This window comes from Sebastes fasciatus, chromosome 17 (genome assembly GCF_043250625.1).
Source record: "Sebastes fasciatus isolate fSebFas1 chromosome 17, fSebFas1.pri, whole genome shotgun sequence".
Lineage (NCBI taxonomy): Eukaryota > Metazoa > Chordata > Actinopteri > Perciformes > Sebastidae > Sebastes > Sebastes fasciatus.
In genome coordinates this window covers 21683803-21702701 of record NC_133811.1, presented here as the reverse complement: position 1 = coordinate 21702701, position 18899 = coordinate 21683803, and the positions used below count along the sequence as shown (strand labels likewise).

The window sequence follows — 18899 nt, the reverse complement described above, 5'->3', positions numbered from 1 at the left end:
TTGAATACTTTTGATGACAAAAAGGGATGACTAAATGTTATTTCAGATGCATTTTAAGTGAAAATGTGGGTGATACAGCAGCTTGATGAAATGGTTGGATAGACAGATTGGTATCAGATTATCATAGTTACACATACAAGACAGACATCACACAACCTTGAGTGGTTGATATGTTTATATTTATTCCCAAGCAAAATATCAAAGTAAAAAGCTGTTTTATTACAGGTGTTTGTCAAGACAAGCATATATTTCAGAATTTTGACAATTAAAACGTAGCAAGTAATGGGATCTACATGCATATGGGATTCTCTACATAAAAAAAAAAATAATTTCATGAATCAATGATGCTGTCAGTCTGGTTAGCGCTGAAGGATGTCGATCAATGCAGTTGATAAAAAAGCTGGAAGGACTGAAATTTACTGAGCACTGAAAAAGAAACAGAAAAATGATTTGTCAAATTGTGAAGTTGATGAAGGCACACGTAAATAAATAAATAATTATATCATCTGCATATAATATAGTCCAGGAAGAAGAAATAATGATAATGACAACAATATTAATCATCATCATGTCAATCATGTAGTTTGATGTTTGATTTGTACGATTTTTTTTGTAGAAAGTAGAAAAATACAACAATTCCTGTGGAAATTGGTGCACTCTATGTGTTCGTAGTGTCGAGGTCTTTGATGCAAATTGGAGCAATTTCTACTCTTTATGTGCTACAAACAGGTCATGTATGTGACTTACCATTGGGGGAAATCAGGAGCCGTCCACTGCCCAATGTTCAGTGACGCAAAGTCAGTGCTCGGCCCGTGAAGATAGACCAGCAGTGTCTCTCTCAGATCTTGTAGTGTTGTGTAAGTGGGACGGATCGTCCCACACGCCCCACATACCACATCAGCTACTTCGTCACTGACACTAATGGCGAGTTCATTAGTTGAACTAAAGGACACCTGAAGGCTGGAAGGGCTGTTAATTATCACTGCATTGTCAGAAACCGCCACCTTTACGTTGTTCTGGGAGAAAGTGGTTTGAGTCATCGCTCTTCCATTTATCTGTGAACACAGATTTAACACTTTATAGTAACACATTAATTTTTAATGTAACATTAATGTCATATCTTTAGTCTGACACTTACCCAGATGTCATGTTTGTGATTGACTGTGATCATCACTTCATTGAAGAACACATACACGGCTACAATTGTGTTGACACCAGGGGTGCACATCTCCAACTTCACCACCACCCTGAACCAGATTGATGTCGGAGAGACGTCGCAGCTCTGGATGATCTCATAGGTTCCTGGCGTTGTTACGGTACCACCTTCACCATTAAATTCAGTGAGGGTCCCATTGGCGTTCAAAAAGCAGTGCTGAATGTAGCACCCCAACTTGCCGTTTTTGACCAGGCAGCTCTCGTTGGGGTCACATGTAATGTTTTTGGACAGAACTACTCCAGAGGCCTGGCAGGTGTGAATCCTGTGACAGTCATCAGTTATAATGGACTCTCCAACCTGCAACAAAACACATGGTTAGGTTAATATTAAAAGGGGCAATACTATATTTTATGTTATTTTTACTGGTTTATAGAGTGTAATGTAGTTGTTGGAACGTGTTAGTGTATATATTATCATTTCAAATCAAATGGTTTCAGGTGAACTCTTGAAAAAAATGCCCCGGTAAGGCAACAAGACTAAAGCTTGATTTAAGCTTGACACATCTGCGAGGGTCGCGAGTGTCCGCATGTCCAAGGTGACGTCACACCATCAGACACGTTCCTGTGCGGCGGGTTTTCCCCTGTATGTGCACGTCCAACATTTTCTAATTACGGGGATGGGCGGAAAAAATAGAGAACTTTGAGGAGCTGCTGGTGGCAGAAGTGAAGAAGTGCATCGGTCTCACAGGTATGTTGTACTCCTCCTCGTCTCGCTTCCGTTTATTTAGTGGCATTACGGACCATCTCACCCTCTTTCATTTGCGTCGCAGCAGGGTGATTTGCCGAAAAGAGAAAGCGCACGGAGTATAAGGGATTCAAACATTTCCTCGTCACGATTACGTGTCAGCTCATGGTCTAGCCGGAATGCTTTGTCAATAGACTGAATAACGTCCGGGTTCACTTTATCAGATCGAGCCCGCCTTTAATACATTAGAAACTTATTATATTCTCACCATGTAAGTTTCGCCATTGAAATAGCAGCTGCACTGGTCAGAGGGCACACAGCCGGTTCCATTGTAGTAGTAGCCTTTATCACAGGCACAGCCCTCAACACAAGTCGTGGTGCATGTGCGGGTGTCACGGAGACCAGGACATGCAGAGGTACAAGGCAGTGCACAGGTTTCATAATGGCTGCCAGCCCTGCATGTAAAAGCTGTAATCAAATAGTACGATTTAGGAGTTGTTTTTTTATAGTGGATATGTTGAACAGATGTGGAGTTATAGATGAATATCACGGGCACAATGAATAGTAAAAAAAAGTGCAGACTCACGGCAGAAAGAAGCACTTCTCCAGTTCTCAATCTTTGCACCAAGGTTTTGGCAGTCCAACATATATGCAGTGATACTGTGACACAGCATGCTTTCATCATCTTTGGCCATGCAAACATCATAGACACAATTTCTGAAGTAGGCTGCAGGATCAATTACATCATGGCAAGCAGCAAATGGACCTTTGGGATTGTTGATAAGCGCGCATTTTGCCTCTATCGCTGCTTTTTTAGAATCGTCACATTTGGGGCACTGGTCGCCACGGCAGCCATCTTCACAGACCGCTCCAGGCACGGGCACTTTCCACGCTGCGCCAAAGGCCTGGAAGTCCTTGGTCACGTTTCCACCCGGCAGCTGGAACTCATCTGCTTTGTCATTGTTAAAATTGCCACACAGACCACAGGTTCTGCCAATGTAGTTTCCAGGGACAGTGACAGTGACGTGGTAGACCAGATCATACGTGACCCTCAGGCCAAAGTCTGTCATAATGACGTAATTTAGCCCCTCCTGATAAACCTGCACGGCACCGCTGTGGAGGTTTAGTGGAAGGAAATGTGTGACTCCATTTACCTGCAAAGAATAATGCTTTGATTATCCATTATTTCTTCTCATTTGACATATATTTGCTGTAATTCAGTTATATTTCATGATTATGAACATTTTTCACATTATGACTGTTTATGATGTCTGCTATTGTCGTTACTTTCATTTGCATAACTCTCTCTCTCTCAGTTTAAGTCCTTAACCCTCTGAGACCAACAATAGACCAATTTTTTTCTTTTTAGCAGGGTACAGGAGGTCTTTAGGGGCAGATAGCAGGTCAAAAAATAAATCAGAAATAAACATGAATTTATTAATTCATTAATTCATTTAAATAAATTGTGAAAGTGCATAAGGGCTGAGGACATTATGATAGAAGTATATGATGGCCATTCCCATACTCACTAATATCATATAGGTTGTTCCAGCAATTTTTGGGTTGATATTATTTGTTACACAGATTTGGTTCTGAATTTAACCATTTTTTTACCACTCGAGAATTGATCAAAATTATCAATAATCCCTCTAAAATACCACATTGAGACACCAAGACCTCGACGAACGCCATAGAAAAAGACATGCTGTGATTTGGTATCTAAAACTTTTCGGTGATTGGATGGCGAACACTTCTGTACTGGAAACTGCTCAGAAACCCCCTTATTGTCAATCTACTTAATAAAGACATCCATCCTCTGAATGCTCTAGGTCTCTAGTTTGTGTTTGTAAAGTTTCATGAGGCTGTGATTATCCTAGAGGTCACCACAGGTCATTTTATACAGTAAGGTCAAGTTTAAAAAAATGGTCTCACTACAATGAAATGGCTCCTATGGGCACTAACATCATCACACATGAATATCTGGAGGTCAGAGGTCAAGGGACCCCTTTGAAAATGGCCATGCCAGTTTCCCTCACCAAAATTTAGCCTAACTTTGGAGTGTTATATATCCTCCTTACTGACAAGCTAGCATGACATAGTTTTTATCAATGGATTCCTGAGGTTTTGTCGTTTTCTGGCTACTTGGGGTCAGCGGAAACAAGTTGTGAACAGATTCAGGTGATAATTCTCTGTAGGTCCATCACTACAAGCGGCCCCCTTCACATTGTAAAATTGTTTTCACATTGCCATTTGATAAATTTGTTAGTGTAAAATATCGTTTTAAACAATGACAATATTAATGACGTACCCAAACAATAAATTGGTTGCTGCGAAGGATCAAGACGGTTCCGTAAACTTCTACCGCTACGAGTTTGGTCACTGACACCTTAGTATTGTCAGACAAACCATACCACTTGTCATTCTCCACCGACACAGAGAAGTTGGTGAGCCGCGTGCCGCTCAGGTGGCAGCTTTCAGCTGCGACGTAGGTGCAGGTGCCTTGGAAGTCATAGGTGGCGTTGTCAAAGGTGTTGTAATGTGGATCTCCAGAGATGGAGCACACTCCTTTTCTCAAAGGCTGACACGATCGCACAGAATTCTTCATCTCACACTTCTCATTGGGACCACAAGAGGACTGCTTACACTGCACCTAATATGAAACACATACCTGCTTGATCATTCTTGAAAATGGTGTGTGTTAAAATGTATTCCCAAATAACCACAGATAACTCCTTCATACTCTCCGTTCACGTCATTCTTACTGTGCCGTTACAGGTGCATTCCTTCTGACAAAGGGCATCAGGGTAGAAGACCTGTCCGCGCTGGTAGTATTTGCCCTCATATGTGCAGCCACACTGGTCGGCAGGCACACATTTACCTCCACTCAGCAGGTATCCCTCATCACAGACACATCCTTCCATGCACTGAGCTCCGCAGTTGGAGTCTTTCTGACATGACCTGAGACAGCCGCTGCTGCAGAGCTCATAATGACTATATGATGGACACTGGGCATCTAGGAAGAAGGCAGGGTCAGAATTATTTTAGCAGTATAATGGTTTTACAAGAATTTGACTGTCTTGATAAACAGTAGATCTCCTTACCACAGAACTGAGCTGACCTCCAGGTGTACACTGTGGCACCTTTCAGCTGGCAGGCGGCTGTGTAGGCGATCAAAGTCTTGCACTGCATGTTCCTGCCGCCCTCGTAAAGACAGACATCATACACGCAGTCATTGAGGAAACCCGCGGGGTCGACCTTGGCGTGGCAGTCACGGAACGGGCCTGCAGGGTCGCTGATGAGGCCACAGTAGCTGTTGGTGTTGTAGGTTTCTCTCTGGGTGGCGTTACAGCCGGGGCAGGGGCCACTGCAGCCGTCTACGCAGCCGGGGATCGTGGCGACTTTCCAGCTTTGACCGAGCCCCTCAGAAGTGGCGGCTTGTTTCCCGTCTCTCATCTGCATGTCATCTTTGGGATTGAGGTTATAATTGCCACAAAGACCTTGCATCGCGCCCATGTACGTACTGGGAACGGTGACGAATGCTACACTGTTCCAGTCGTAGTACACCTTCACTCCGGAGTCTGTCTCGATAACAGCAAACCAGCCGCTCGTGTAAAGATGGAGTTTATTGCTGTTCAGCGTTATAGGGAGGTGGGAGAGCTCACCATTGACCTTAAAAAAGATAATGAAATAGAAAAACGTTCACAAAGTCATTTGTACTTTTAATGATGAATACACAGATAAATAAGTACTTATATGTAGAGCTGCAACAATTGGTCAGTTATTATATTGATACTGTTTTAAATGCCCTGAAAACATATAACTGAATAAATCTTTGGGTTTTGAACTGCTGGTTGAACAAAACAAGGCATTCAATTGCGTCATATTGGGCTTTAGGGATTTTTGATTGACATATTTCATTGTTTTATGGTGTGAACAATTAATGGAGAAAATAATCTGCCCAGTAATTGAATATGAAAACAACAACAATCAAAAAGCCCTACATGTATGATGTTTTTTTTTTGGAAAATACGTTACCACAACAGCACCAAGGTGCTCTTTGCTGATGACAATGGTGTACCCGTCCACTTTGACCTCTACCAGCTGTACAACGGACCCGATCTTCTTATCTTGACCATTATTCTGCAACACAACACTAAAATGTTCCAGGCTAGTTTGATTGGAGGAGACGGCAGCCATCTGATACGCACAAGTGCCCTGGAAGTTGTAGCGCTCCCCATCAAAGGTCACAAAATGCGGATCACCAGATACCATACACGTGCCGTAGTTGACAGGATAGCAACCTCTGATCCCCTCCACCACTTGGCACTGCTGCCCGGCAGGACAGCTGGTCCGCTTGGAAGACAGACTTCCACCAGCGGAGCACGTGTAGCGCTTGGTGCAGCTCCCATCGCCCCAGAAGGAGGCTCCGGCTTCCACATAGTGACCCTCGTACATGCAGCCGCACTGCGCCTTGGGGACACACTTGATGCCACTGTGCACGAAGCCGTCGTTACAGACACACGTCTCCACACAGGTGGCGTTGCATTTGGTGGGACTGTTTGGGTTTGCACATGTAGCAGGACAGGCACTCGTACAGAACTCATAGTGACTGTTTTCTGGGCACTTTGGTGTAGCTGTGTGGACAAAGAGGAGACAGATGCTCAGTTTAAATTCAGTTAGTCAGTGGTGGAGGAAGTATTCAGATCCTTTACTTCAGTAAAAGTATTAATACCACACTGGTACAAGTAAAAATCCTGAAAATGTAACTCAAGTAAAAATATGTATAGTAAGTATAATCAGTAAAATGTACTTAAAGTATCAAAAGTAAAAGTAGTAAATGCAGAAACATGGCCCCTGTGAGCATACTAGTATATATTATATTATTAGACTATTATTATTACTCTTGCATTAATACAAAAACAGTAATTTACTGTTTTAGTTGGTTGAGTTGGAGCAAAGTATTTTGTGTAGGATGGCAACTAATGATTATTTCATTATGGATTAATCTGCTGATTACTTTCTCCATTAATCGATCAAATAGTAAGAAATGCTGTCACAATTATCCATCTTCACAATGCTTGTTTTGTCCAACCACCTCAATATTATAAAAATAAATCAAAATAATTTAAACGATTAAAAATAAAAGTAAATATTCACATTTGAGAAGCTGGAACCATTAAGTGTTTTTACATATTTGCATTAAGAAATGACTTAAAAGTTTATCAAGATAGTTGTCAATTATTTGTTTTGTCAATCGACTAATCGATTAATCAACTAATCATTTCAGCTGTGCATACTGTTCCGTAGTTTAATTTATAACAAAGCATCATATTTTATAAGCTCTTCATATGCTTTGTATGCAAAAATCTTAATTTGTTAAATTACTAGTAACAATATTTCCCTCTGAAATGTAGTGGAGTAGAAGTAGAAAGTGGCATGAAGAGAAAAGGCTCAAGTAAAGTGCAAATATCTCAAATTCATACTTACATAGAGTACTTGAGTAAATGTACTTTTTTACACTGAATTTATTAACATGTCTTTACAGTATAGTCTTTAAACTTTGTACTACTCACGGCACTGAGTAGAAGTCCTCCAGTTAGGACCTCTGGCTCCAGACCTCTGACAGATGTCAGCGTAGCCTTGAAGGGTGTTGCAAAGATATGTGTTCACAGTTTCACCCCTACAGAGGTCAAGCATGCAGTTGTTTTTAAAGATGCTTGAGTCAATATCAGGTTGACAACCTAGAAGTTCTACAAAATTTAGTATAAGGGCACTACAGAAGATTTGTTTCTCTAATTTCTGAACTTGATTGAGAGGACAGTATTGACACTGGTCACCACATCCGTCTTTGCAACCGGCATCGTCTGCGGTGCCGGGAACCCTCCAGCTCCCTCCCAGCGCTGCCACACTGCTGGCCACTGAGCCACTGGGAGTCGTGAGATCATCTTCCTTTTTGTTGTTGAAGTTGCCACACAGGCCGCAAACACTGCCGGCAAAACTGCCCGGCACTGTGACGGCAAGGTACTCGTTCCAGTCGTACTTCACGGTCAGGCCGAAGTCCGTCTCCATGACAACATACAGCCCTTTTTGGAAAAGCTTCACCTGGCCGTTGTTCAAGGTCATCGGGAGAATCCATTTTTGATTGTTCACCTGAAAATAAATCTAATTTCACTTGCATAGCACATTTTATATAACAGCATGTTTGACTATACAGCGAGAACAAGGTCGAACCACATTACACCTGCTAAAGATGTTTTCATTGCTGTTTTCTATGTATCCCGTATCACTAAAAATTCTAGACATCTTCTATTATTACAAGATCACACTATTCAGCATTCACACAATGCCAATACAAGAAACAACAAAGACTTTAGCACTATTGTTTAACTCACCCGGACAATACCAAACTCAGAGCGAACTATCTGGATGTTGATCCCGTGAACATTGACGGTGACCGTCTCCACCGTTGGGACCTGTATGTTGCCCTCGTTCATGTTCTTGGTCTCCACCTCAAAGGCCGGGAGGCTCTCATCTACATGGCAGTTCTTGGCCAAGGTGTAGGTGCAGTTGCCCATGAAGTTGTAATGATAGTCGTCAAAGGTGTAGTGGAGAGTGCCCATGACCGAGCAGGTGCCTGACTGTGGTGATAAAGTCGTTGGTCCTCCTCTGCAAAATCCTGGAAAACATTTTTAAATGTCTTTAGTCTTTTTTTTCTTCACTGTTGTTTCCATTGGATTAAATAATAATTCTAATAAATTCTAGTAATTCTTGATAACTTACCACTCAGCAGAAGAGCTGAAACGATTACAACAAACAGCCCCATGTTTGCCAGTGGAGAGGACCTAACAGAGAAGAAGGAAAATGATAAGTCAGGAAAAATGTACACTTTTTAACTATTGGTCTTTAATCTTTGATTTTTGGATTTTTCCATTATAGATGCATGTCATCTTGCATATATACACATCTCAACATATAAATGCCAAATTGTAGAAAACCTCAAGTGTGTCTCTTATCTTTGTTACATACAGTAGAAAAAGATAATACCAAAAAATGTAATTACAAGAAGCATAGAAAAAATGCATACATTTTCACATCAAAATCTGAAAAGAAAAATGCACACGAAAACCTTTTTTACAAAAATGGCTGAAAACAGAATTAGTAAATAGTTTGTTCAATACTTCAGATATATAAATCATTCTCACCTGAGCTCAGGGGTTCAGGTGCAAGATTTAAGGATGCTTAAATACTTTCTGACCTCCACTAATGGACCAATCAGCTTCTTCTTTACGTGGCTTTTCCTAGAAGTGAGCAAATACAGCATCATGTGACACATTTCTTGTAAAGTCTTTGTTGATGTGACTGGAAGACGGATGTCAATTGAATCAAGTTAATTATATTTTAACAGGTCACGAAGGAGTTCATTGCAGTGAAAAAAATAAGTGAAAATGGATAATAACAAACAAAACATGGTAAAAGGGTCTGTAATAGGATGTAAGACTACGTTGATGATCATACAGATCAATTTAAAATAGCTCTTACTGTAGTCTCCGCGTACCTTTGTTATATGTGATTTGTCTGCTGGCTTTGTGCCCATCGATTTAACTTTACAGTGTTTCTGTTAAACATTCAACCAGTGTAATTTATTTGTTGACACTGGGGCCGTTTGGTAACCACCTACAAGAATAATGGATGGGTGTGAGTTGTTCAAAAGGCATAATTCTCAATGCTATCGTGACTCCTTTCACAAGGATCAAGTGGAGCTCCTTTCTGTTGTCCTGCAGGGTAGTGGAAATATTGTGACGTAGTGACTGGTGGTGTTGTTTCTTAATTGTACCTTTTATGTTTTGTATGAGGTGAAGAGATAAAGATTTTATCTGATCGTTTTATTTAATCTGCAGGAGGAACACAATGCAAAAGGTAAAAGCGTCTATGTTTGCACATGTATATATATCAGTAGCAGTTGTTATATAATCATGCACAACACACTATAACAACAATGTGGCTTTAAATTATTTATTTTTCTCAACAAGTAGGAGAAGCCCATAAAGGAACACATGCGAATAATTATAACCACCAAAATGCAGCAGGCCTACATGGTGCAGTACAAAGTTATATTGATAAATACACCAGTCTTCTGAAATGGGTCTTGGCTGTTTTCTCCATTTTGGATATATAAAAAATGTCTGAAAAAAAAGTTTGAAAAATGCTGGAAAAAAGGCCTTTATATGATTTTAAGCAGTTTTACAATATATCTAATTCATGATAGCGTGGTAGAAATGGAGCACAGCAGACACAGTTTACAAGAAGCACTGTGTCTGAAAAAAAAGTTTGAAAAATGTTGGGGAAAAAAAAGTCTGAAAAAAAGTTTGAAAAGTTCTGAAAAATGTCCGAAACAAAAGGTCTGAAAAATGTGTTAAGAAAAGTCTGAAAAATTTTGGGAAAAAAGTCTGAAAAATGTCTCAAGAAAAGTCTGAAAAATGCCTGAAAAAAAAAAGTTTGAAAAATGTTGGAAAAAAAAAGTCTGAAAAATGTCTCAAGAAATGTCTGAAAAATGTCTGAAAGAATGTCTGAAAAAAAAGTTTGAAAAATGCTAAAAAATAAAGTCTAAACAATGTCTGACAAGGGTTAAAAAAAAAAAAGAAAAGTGTGAAAAAAGTCTGAAAAATGTCTGAAGAAATGTCAAAAAAAGGTTTGAAAAACTTTGGAAAATAAAGTCTAAACAATGTCTGACAAAGGTAAAAAAAAAAAAAAAAGCCTGAAAAATGTTGGAAAAAAGAAGTCTGAAAAAATGTCCCAAAAAATGTCTGAAAAAGGTCTGAAAGAAATGTTATGCAATTTGTAAGTGCATAGTATTAAATAACAATAACATATTGAAAACATATTTAAAAAATATAGACCAGATGCTGTATGGTAGATATAGATTCTTAGCTGCCTGTATTATATCAATATTTACTGTATTTAGATTTGAACAGTCTCATGTCAACATGGAAGCTAACCACATGTGTTAATGCTGAAGTAGGCAACAATTTTTTGGCATCATTGGGCAAAAATTCCATAATAACCTTTCAGCATATTGTATTTCAAGTGTTCTGAGAGAAAACTAGACTTCTGCACCTCCTCCTGGCTCTGTTTTCAGACTTTAAAATATCTAGACTTTGTCCAATCACAGGTCATTTCAGAGAGAGAGAGAGCGTTTCTATTGGCTGTGTTTCGGTCATGTGAGCGGTGCTTGGTATTTCCTCAACTGATCTCAACATGGCTGCCGGGTCACAAACTTACTCATTTCACAGCTAAACAGTACACTACAAAATGTTTCTGGAAACATTTGAAGCGAGAAATAGACATTACAGTAACAGAATATTGATTCATATTTGATCAGCGCTGCCTAGTTTGACCATTTGGTCGGAGTTCGCAAGTAATTGACAGCTGGCTCTCATAGGCTGCATCCCAAAGCTCTTAATTGCATCCCTGTTTCCCTCACTTGCGTCTCATCCTTGCGTCTTAGTCCCTCCCACCAGGGAAGCATGGAGAGACGCAAGGAAACCATGCGAGGAGAGAGGAAACGAGGAAATACGATTTAAGCGACATGAGACGGTCGTTTCCTCTGAAGCGTCACGTGAAGCGATGTCCGTTTCTGATGACAGCAGCAGCTGATCACATCTGGATCAGCTGTCAGTCAACTTTAACAGCTGTTTGTGTCTGAACTGTACTAATACTAATAAAGACAAGTGCAAGCTGCAGCCTGTATTTCTACTGTGGACTGCTTAGAGGCTCAGGAACCATCTCTACTGGCACAATAACTTTATATTATTTATTTATTATTAGCGTCTGTAGTTATTGATATTCTGATTGTGAGTTAATTATTTCATAACCCAGAATATGACTACGGTGTTTTTTGAACACTGGACATTATTTATTAGGCTAAAGGGAAAATGTAAATGATGTAACTCATATCAAACCCGACATTCAGGAATTATCAGCCTCGTGTGACTGAATGGAAATGAGGATAAATGATGTAAAAGGTGTTTGTTGCTGACAGACAGACTCTCCTTCTCTCTCTGACTTTAATAGTATCATTAATAAAAGTTAACAGGGGAAATAACAAATCATGAAAAGAAAAATCATTCTAAAAAATGCAGAAAGTTATTTTAAGTCAGTTTATCTGGTATTATAAACCCCTCTGACTGTCAGGCTGCTTCACTGACGGTGTGTGAAGCAGAGATACTGCAGGTCCTTCTGCTGCTGCTCAGAGCTTCAATTAACACAGATTTGAACTAGATGGTGAATCAGAAGACAACTAAACTATAAAACGTTTAATCTGTGATCTGTTTTCACTCCGGTATAAAACTCCAGTGATGCTGAGAGGTAAAGTTATCAGATCAGTCTGATCGGCAGCAGCGTCCAATCAGTAACTGATATCCAATAAGGGGGCGTGTCGGTCGGCAAAAGACTTCCGTGCAGGATACACTGGTGTATCCTCGCTCATAGCTCCTCCGGCAAGCCTCCTCGATCCTCGATCCTCGCTCCTCGATGCACAAATAAGAGCTTTGGGACGGTCTTCAAGATGGCGCACCAGAACAACTTCCGGTTCAAGCGAGGATCGAGGAGCGAGGAAACGAAAATTAAGAGCTTTGGGACGTACCCATAGACAGCAGCTTGACAGCAGACCTCAGATCAGCTCTTACTGGTTGATTTCCTCCAGTCTGTGAAATCTTGCAGATGCCGTAAGGAGTTGATTTTTTTCAGGTTACCTGTTTCATGTACTACTCAGGATATAGCGACCGTTTAATAAAAAAATATTGTTTTAATCAGATTTGCTCCAATCTCGCCTACTTCAGCTTTAAACAATTAACTTGTTAACTAACTAAACATTTTATTTGCACATACATCATAAAATCCAGATAATGATAATAAGAAATGCGACAATAGAGGTCCAGAAACAACAGGCTTATACAACAGACCTCCCCTCTACTTAAGGAGAAAAACAATCACAAACAAGGAAAAAAAAAGTCAAACAACTTGCAAACTGTGACATAGATTAGTGGCTGAGCAAACAACCACATTTTTTTTCGCCGGTCAGGCCGGTCAGACCTGACTTGACAAAGAATGAAAGTGAAGTATGTGGGAAGGGTTTATGGCTTAAGGCCCTGGAGATAACTAGTCTAGCAGGATAATAACAGCATTCCATATATAGAAAAGTAACCACCACAAGGTTCCCAACCTGAGTATTAGGATGATAGAACATTGCTGCTTCACAACATTTCTATAATCTTAGCTTTTCTTTTTGTGAAAGTTTGTTACCTCTTCGGGAAAATATTAAAAAGACTATCTGAAGCTGCTAAATGCTCCACCAACCAGTCGCAGATTTTTTTCTGTCGGCTCTTTGGTGCTGAGCAGGTAGGGTACAGTGGGGTTTTAGAGCTTTTTCACTGAAAACTGCTGTGGCTGAGAACAGTGAGAGTGAAGCAAAACAGTAAATCTGTGGATCGGACAGCTAAACAATGAGCTGAAACTCTGTCGTTTGACTACGACTGACACATTTAAAGTGGCAGTAGGCAGAATATTTTTGGCATCATTGGATAAAAGTTCCATAATAACCTTTCAGCATATTAAAATTCAAGTGTTCTGAGAGAAAACTAGACTTCTGCTCTGTTTTCTTTGGCCACACACAGGTCTTTTCAGAGAAAGAGAGCGTTCCTATAGGCTGTTCATTCAACAAAGGCAGCTGTCAATCACTCGCAAACTCCGATCAAACGGTCAAACTAGGCAGCGCTGATCAATTATGAATCAATATTCTATTACTGTAATGACAAATGAAAGTTAAACAATGAAAGTTGGCTCCGGCTGGTGGGCGGTACTTGGTATTTCCTCAACTGATTTCTACATGGTTGCCGGGTCACAAACTTTCCTTTTACAGCTAAACGGTACACTACAAGATGTTTCTGAAAACATTTGAGGAGAGAAATAGGCATTACAGTAACAGAATATTGATTCATATTTGATCAGCGCTGCCTAGTTTGACCGTTTGATCGGAGTTCGCGAGTGATTGACAGCTGCTCAGAGACGGCAAGGCTCTGATTGGTTGTTTTCCTCCGGTCTGTGAAATCTTGCAGATGCCATTAGGAGGTTGTGATGATGATCAGACGCTGCTGTTTGTGGATTACTTGAAACCAAAAGAATATCGCCTGCATCTTGATAACATTCCCAATCCTTTTTTCCTTTGTTGTAGTAAACTGGCTTTTTGAAGACATTGAGTTCATTATTGTATTACTTTTGTTAAACATTGTACACTCATTTTGAAATTGATTCACCCACAACCCTCTCATCACTGTTAATCAGTATCACAAATCCCTTTACACTCCTTTATTGAGGACAAAGTACACTTTTATTGGTGGTATTATTATTTAAGCCACACCGGCTCCACTGAATGTTAACAGAGTTACTCAACCTGTTTGCCATGTGAAACTCAATGACAACCAGTCTGTTGAGGAAGAGGGAGGAGGCAAAAGAGTGAAGAGCATGAACTGACACAGGCTGCAAACGAAGTGACACTTTGGTCGTTTGCTGCCCAGGTAGACACACTCTGTGTGGCAAACACCTGAACAGAGGAAAGCAGGAACTAAAGTGGACTACATACAGAGAAGTAGGTAAGGTTGAAATGTGACTCAGAGAGTAAGAAGTTTAAAGTCAACTGACCCTTTGTTATCATACTGTTAATGATAAGGAAATTGATGTAATTGATTGCTTCTGCAGATATGTTTATCTCTCTCATTGTTTTCTCTCTCTCTCTCTCTCTGCATCGCAGCAACCAAAACAGCATCAATGCGGGGTCATGGGATTGTGGCCTGTTTGTGCGCCTTGCTGTCTATGGGATTGCTGGTGATTATTATGGGCCAACATCAAGTGTTGATCCTGATGAGCAAGGACATAAACAAGCTGCCAATGGAGATAAAGAGACTCGATGATCAAATTTCAGAATTAGACACCATGGAGGTCGCGGTGGAAAAGCTGCTGATTCTGGGGGGAAAAATAGGGACGGAACTGAAGGCTACGGAGGCCAGACTGGGTACAGAGATGGAGAAGACGAGAACAGAAATTGACACCTGTCGAGGAGAAAGGGTGAGAAGTTTATTTATTTTTTTGCTTCGGCAACTTCCTTTCTGCTTCCTAAAAAGAACATTTTGTGACAATGTGACATGATCAGTGAGTGTGGCTCTTCACGTACTTAGTGTGCTGCTGATAAAATGCTGTAGGACGGGGTGGAGAGGGTGGAGTCTAACAAATCTTCACACGCACTGTGCACATTTGTTTTTTATTACCAGGCAGCAAATCATGCAGCCAGAATACGTTTGAGAATATAATTATGAAAATGAAGATCAATACTGAGTGCTTTGTGAACACAAACCTTGCGCAGTGGTGGAAACTCAGTACATTTACTCGTACTTAAGTACAATATTAAGGTAGTTGTTGACTAATTCCATTATTCTGCTTCTACTGCACTACATTTGAGAGGGAAATATTTTTACTGCACTGCATTTATCTGACAGCTACAGTCTAGTTTTAGCTCCTTGTCATGTTTCAGATGTCAGATGCAAAAGAAACGAATGCAACTTTGTGTAGCAGATCTTTGTTTTCTCTTCTTTCCTGCCCCATTAATCATCTCACAACCCTTCAAATTGATCTTATGACCTTGTAAAACTGGCTTACTGTTACAGCTGTAACAGTAAATGCATTAATGCGTCAGTATTAACTATCTACTAATGCAATATTAAATAATATACCAGTCACATGGGACATTTTTCTGTAGAACAAGTACTTTTGATGCTTTTAAGTAAATTTTGGTGATGATTATTTTACTTAAAGGACCAATATGTAATGTATTTACTGTAATAAATCATAAAATGACCGTGATATGTCATCAGAGATTACGGAAACATGCTAAATTGACGTACTGGCTTCTCCGACAACAATGCTACAGCCAGTATGTTCTCCTTTTTAAATTTACATTGCAAATGCTAGCTGTCAGTACTACACGTCACTGCTTTAAGTAGGAGTTTGAATGCAGGACTTGAATGTGGGCCTGGAGACACCTACTGTAGCAGGAACTATACACAGAGTACTTATATTTCTGTCTGTGGACAGATATTGTCACCACGACAATGTCGGAACTGTGCAAGATGCAGTCACGAAACTTTACAGGTGTGTAGTTGAGATCAAAATGAAGGTCTAGTTTGAAGGTCCGAGCAACGGGGGCGAAGGGGCCAATGCACCCCCACACTTTACACCCCTGGCCCGATTTGGCTGGTGTGATCCCATCGCAAGATGGTCTCTCTTAGTTATGGAGTATTTGTACGTTGTTGGATTTATACTTTTACTATCTGAGTATTTCTTCTTCCTTCTACCTTGGGGGAAAAACCTCCTTTTAGAATCCACTAGTCTTACAGGTTGGGGGTAATTGTACGGTATTAAGACGCAAAATTAAATATTCAGTGTTTGTGTAACACAACTTCCAGGTCATGTCCACTGACATTTCTCCCACACTATTGTAGAAAAGAGCAGCCAATGAGCTGGCCATCAAGGAGAAGGAACACACAGAGGCTGAAGGTATAACACACAATTACCTCACAGATCATTTATGCTCAGCTGCTATAGTGCCATCATGTGGTGATATACAATAATTACTGTCTAAGTATGAACTGTTCCTTCTCACTCTTTTTGTTGTTGTTGTCACTAAGCAATCTTAAAACCAGAGTCTGACGCCTGGAAGCAAGAGATCAATAATCTGTTAGGACAAGCGGTGGAGTACAGGCCAATATGTGATCATTTGAAAGATAACCCAAAAGCTATGTAAGTCACAAGCATCAATCAAACATTTGTAGAAATGTTAATAAATATACAGTGAAATAATAATCATATGATTCTGTCTTTTAGGAAATTGTGCGGCACCAAAGGAGACCGCATCCTCGGAATGTTAAATTCTAAGCCCACATAACACTGATAATAAAACTGGATTTTTTTTTTGACTGAAACATTTGTGAGTGATTTTCTCTCCTGTCGGATCATTTATCATTTCTGGAATGTGTGGCATTGTTTCCCTGTCTCTCTGAGTCTTTTTAAAATACTTTTTGGGGGGCATTTTTTGCTTTTATTATGGACACAAAATGAAGGGGAAATGGAGATGGGGGGTTGCCCTGCGGGACAATGGACAATGTGATTACATGGCCGACGTCAGCAGTACATCCCGCCTTTCTGGTTTCTTGCTGTACAACATGCAAATAATCTCACATCGTCACTTTGCAATGCAAACACTGTCTTTATGACACTAATTGGTTACTTGTGGTATTTCACGAAGGCAGTTTCAGTACACAGAGGACACAGAAGTGTCTTATCTATCAATAAATGCACATATAAAAAAGTTTCTCCAAACTGTCAACTTTTCACGAGCCAAGAGAAACAGACATGTTTTCAGCTTTGTGACAATCAAACTGTATTTGTATAGCACCCTTTCATACAAGTCATTGCAATTCAAAAGGCTGACTGACAAGTGTATGATAAGGCAGTACAAATATAAAGAGTAAAACAATTGGAGATTAATGCACATGAGAAATAGAAATGATAGAAGTGAAACAATAAAATAGATTTAAAAAAGGTAAAAGATAGTAGAGATTAATGCAAAAAAAACATGTCTAATCAAGTGAGGAATAATTAAATACAACGTAAATACTGGTCATAAAACATTCAAATTACAGTTTTTCTCAGTCGCTTTGGTTCATTTCTCAGATCAGAATGGAAATTCTAAAAACTACTTGCTCGAAATCCACATCATCTAGTCACTTGTGCACATCATAAAAGCAATTTCTCATTCTTTTGAACAAATTGCAAATGCTGCTGTTTCCTACATTATCAAATGTTGATCAAAATGTTTTATACTTGTTCTCTGTTGAATAGTCTTACGCCCCAAAAGCATCTAAGCATTAGTTCGTTGCTAAATCATTACATGCAAAATGGTTGAACCAGTTGTCGTAATCTGCCAAGCATATTTTATATACATATCTATAGACTTTTTTTGGGAAATGTGTCCTGAATTGATGAATTGCTCTTAGGTGAATCTTGACTTTCTCTAATGAAGAGGAATGTGTGAAGCGTTAGATCAACCAATGATCAACCAGTTCTCTATAAAATAGCTCAGATGTTTTTCTAATTTTGTATTTATTTTTTCCTTTGTGCTGTAAAACAGTCTTGTATTTTTCTTTTCTGTAGGCTATCTCAATGACGTGGTCTGTCAACAAGGTGTAAATGTGAATCCCGTCAAATCTCTTGCAATCACTCTCCCATATACATTAATGTGTAACTTTGTACTGTTGAAATTGATATGCGCCATACATTGCATTTTCCATCATTGTCATCAAAACCTTAACTGTAGTATGCTGTTATATTGACAACATGGCTAAGCAGCTTGACTATCTTGTTTGTTAACAATGACACAAGGACTTGATGACTGACATGTTCATTGACAGAAATATTTACTTTTGAGAGATAAACTAAAGAAAGTGACAGGCTTTCCTCCGTTGTGTTGTGCTGTTTGTACAAATTGTTTCGAGAAATGCCCTCACTGCTTTGCAAATGTTAAGGATGAATCGAGAACTGTACCAAAGCGACTGAGAAAAAACTGTAAAAGCCAAACTAAAAGGTGGGTTTTAGGTTCATGTTTAATGATGTCAACACTTCCAAAGCACAATGTTTATCTCACACTATAAAAGATTGATTAATTCATTCTAAAAATTGTGATTGAAAATCTTTTGAGGATTCTCAGTGAAAAAAGTCAAGACGGCACAATTGGCCTCCAACATCTCATGAGCTATTTCATGACTTATGTCATTCTTCTGTCACAGGACTCCAGTTTCTCAATGCCTGAGGGTCCCCAGATATATATATAAAGAAAGAGACCAAGTTCTTTATCTCTTTGTCTGTCTCTTCGGAGTCATTTTATCCTCGTTGA

The 18899-nt window shown here is 39.7% G+C and overlaps 2 protein-coding genes and 1 long non-coding RNA gene across 3 annotated transcripts; all 3 read right to left on the bottom strand.

Annotated features, from left to right (window-relative positions):
* Window positions 1–63: 63 nt before the first annotated feature.
* LOC141754285 (IgGFc-binding protein-like) lies at window positions 64–8135 on the bottom strand. The gene is made up of 10 exons (XM_074613239.1): window positions 7474–8135; window positions 5936–6534; window positions 5002–5569; window positions 4663–4913; window positions 4209–4550; window positions 2487–3054; window positions 2169–2368; window positions 1139–1513; window positions 748–1055; window positions 64–426 (listed from the first exon to the last, which is right to left on the bottom strand). Exons 1-10 carry the CDS (start codon window positions 8021–8023, stop codon window positions 417–419), a joined length of 3771 nt encoding a protein of 1256 aa, XP_074469340.1. The 5' UTR covers window positions 8024–8135; the 3' UTR covers window positions 64–416.
* An 82-nt stretch (window positions 8136–8217) lies between these two features.
* LOC141754286 (alpha-tectorin-like) lies at window positions 8218–9363 on the bottom strand. Its single transcript, XM_074613240.1, has 3 exons — window positions 9103–9363; window positions 8681–8742; window positions 8218–8576 (listed from the first exon to the last, which is right to left on the bottom strand). Exons 2-3 carry the CDS (start codon window positions 8721–8723, stop codon window positions 8284–8286), a joined length of 336 nt encoding a protein of 111 aa, XP_074469341.1. The 5' UTR covers window positions 8724–8742; window positions 9103–9363; the 3' UTR covers window positions 8218–8283.
* Window positions 9364–12162: 2799 nt separating this feature from the next.
* Window positions 12163–12549, bottom strand: LOC141754626 (uncharacterized). The gene is made up of 2 exons (XR_012590690.1): window positions 12480–12549; window positions 12163–12423 (listed from the first exon to the last, which is right to left on the bottom strand). It is a non-coding gene; the product is annotated as an uncharacterized LOC141754626 (long non-coding RNA).
* Window positions 12550–18899: the final 6350 nt, after the last annotated feature.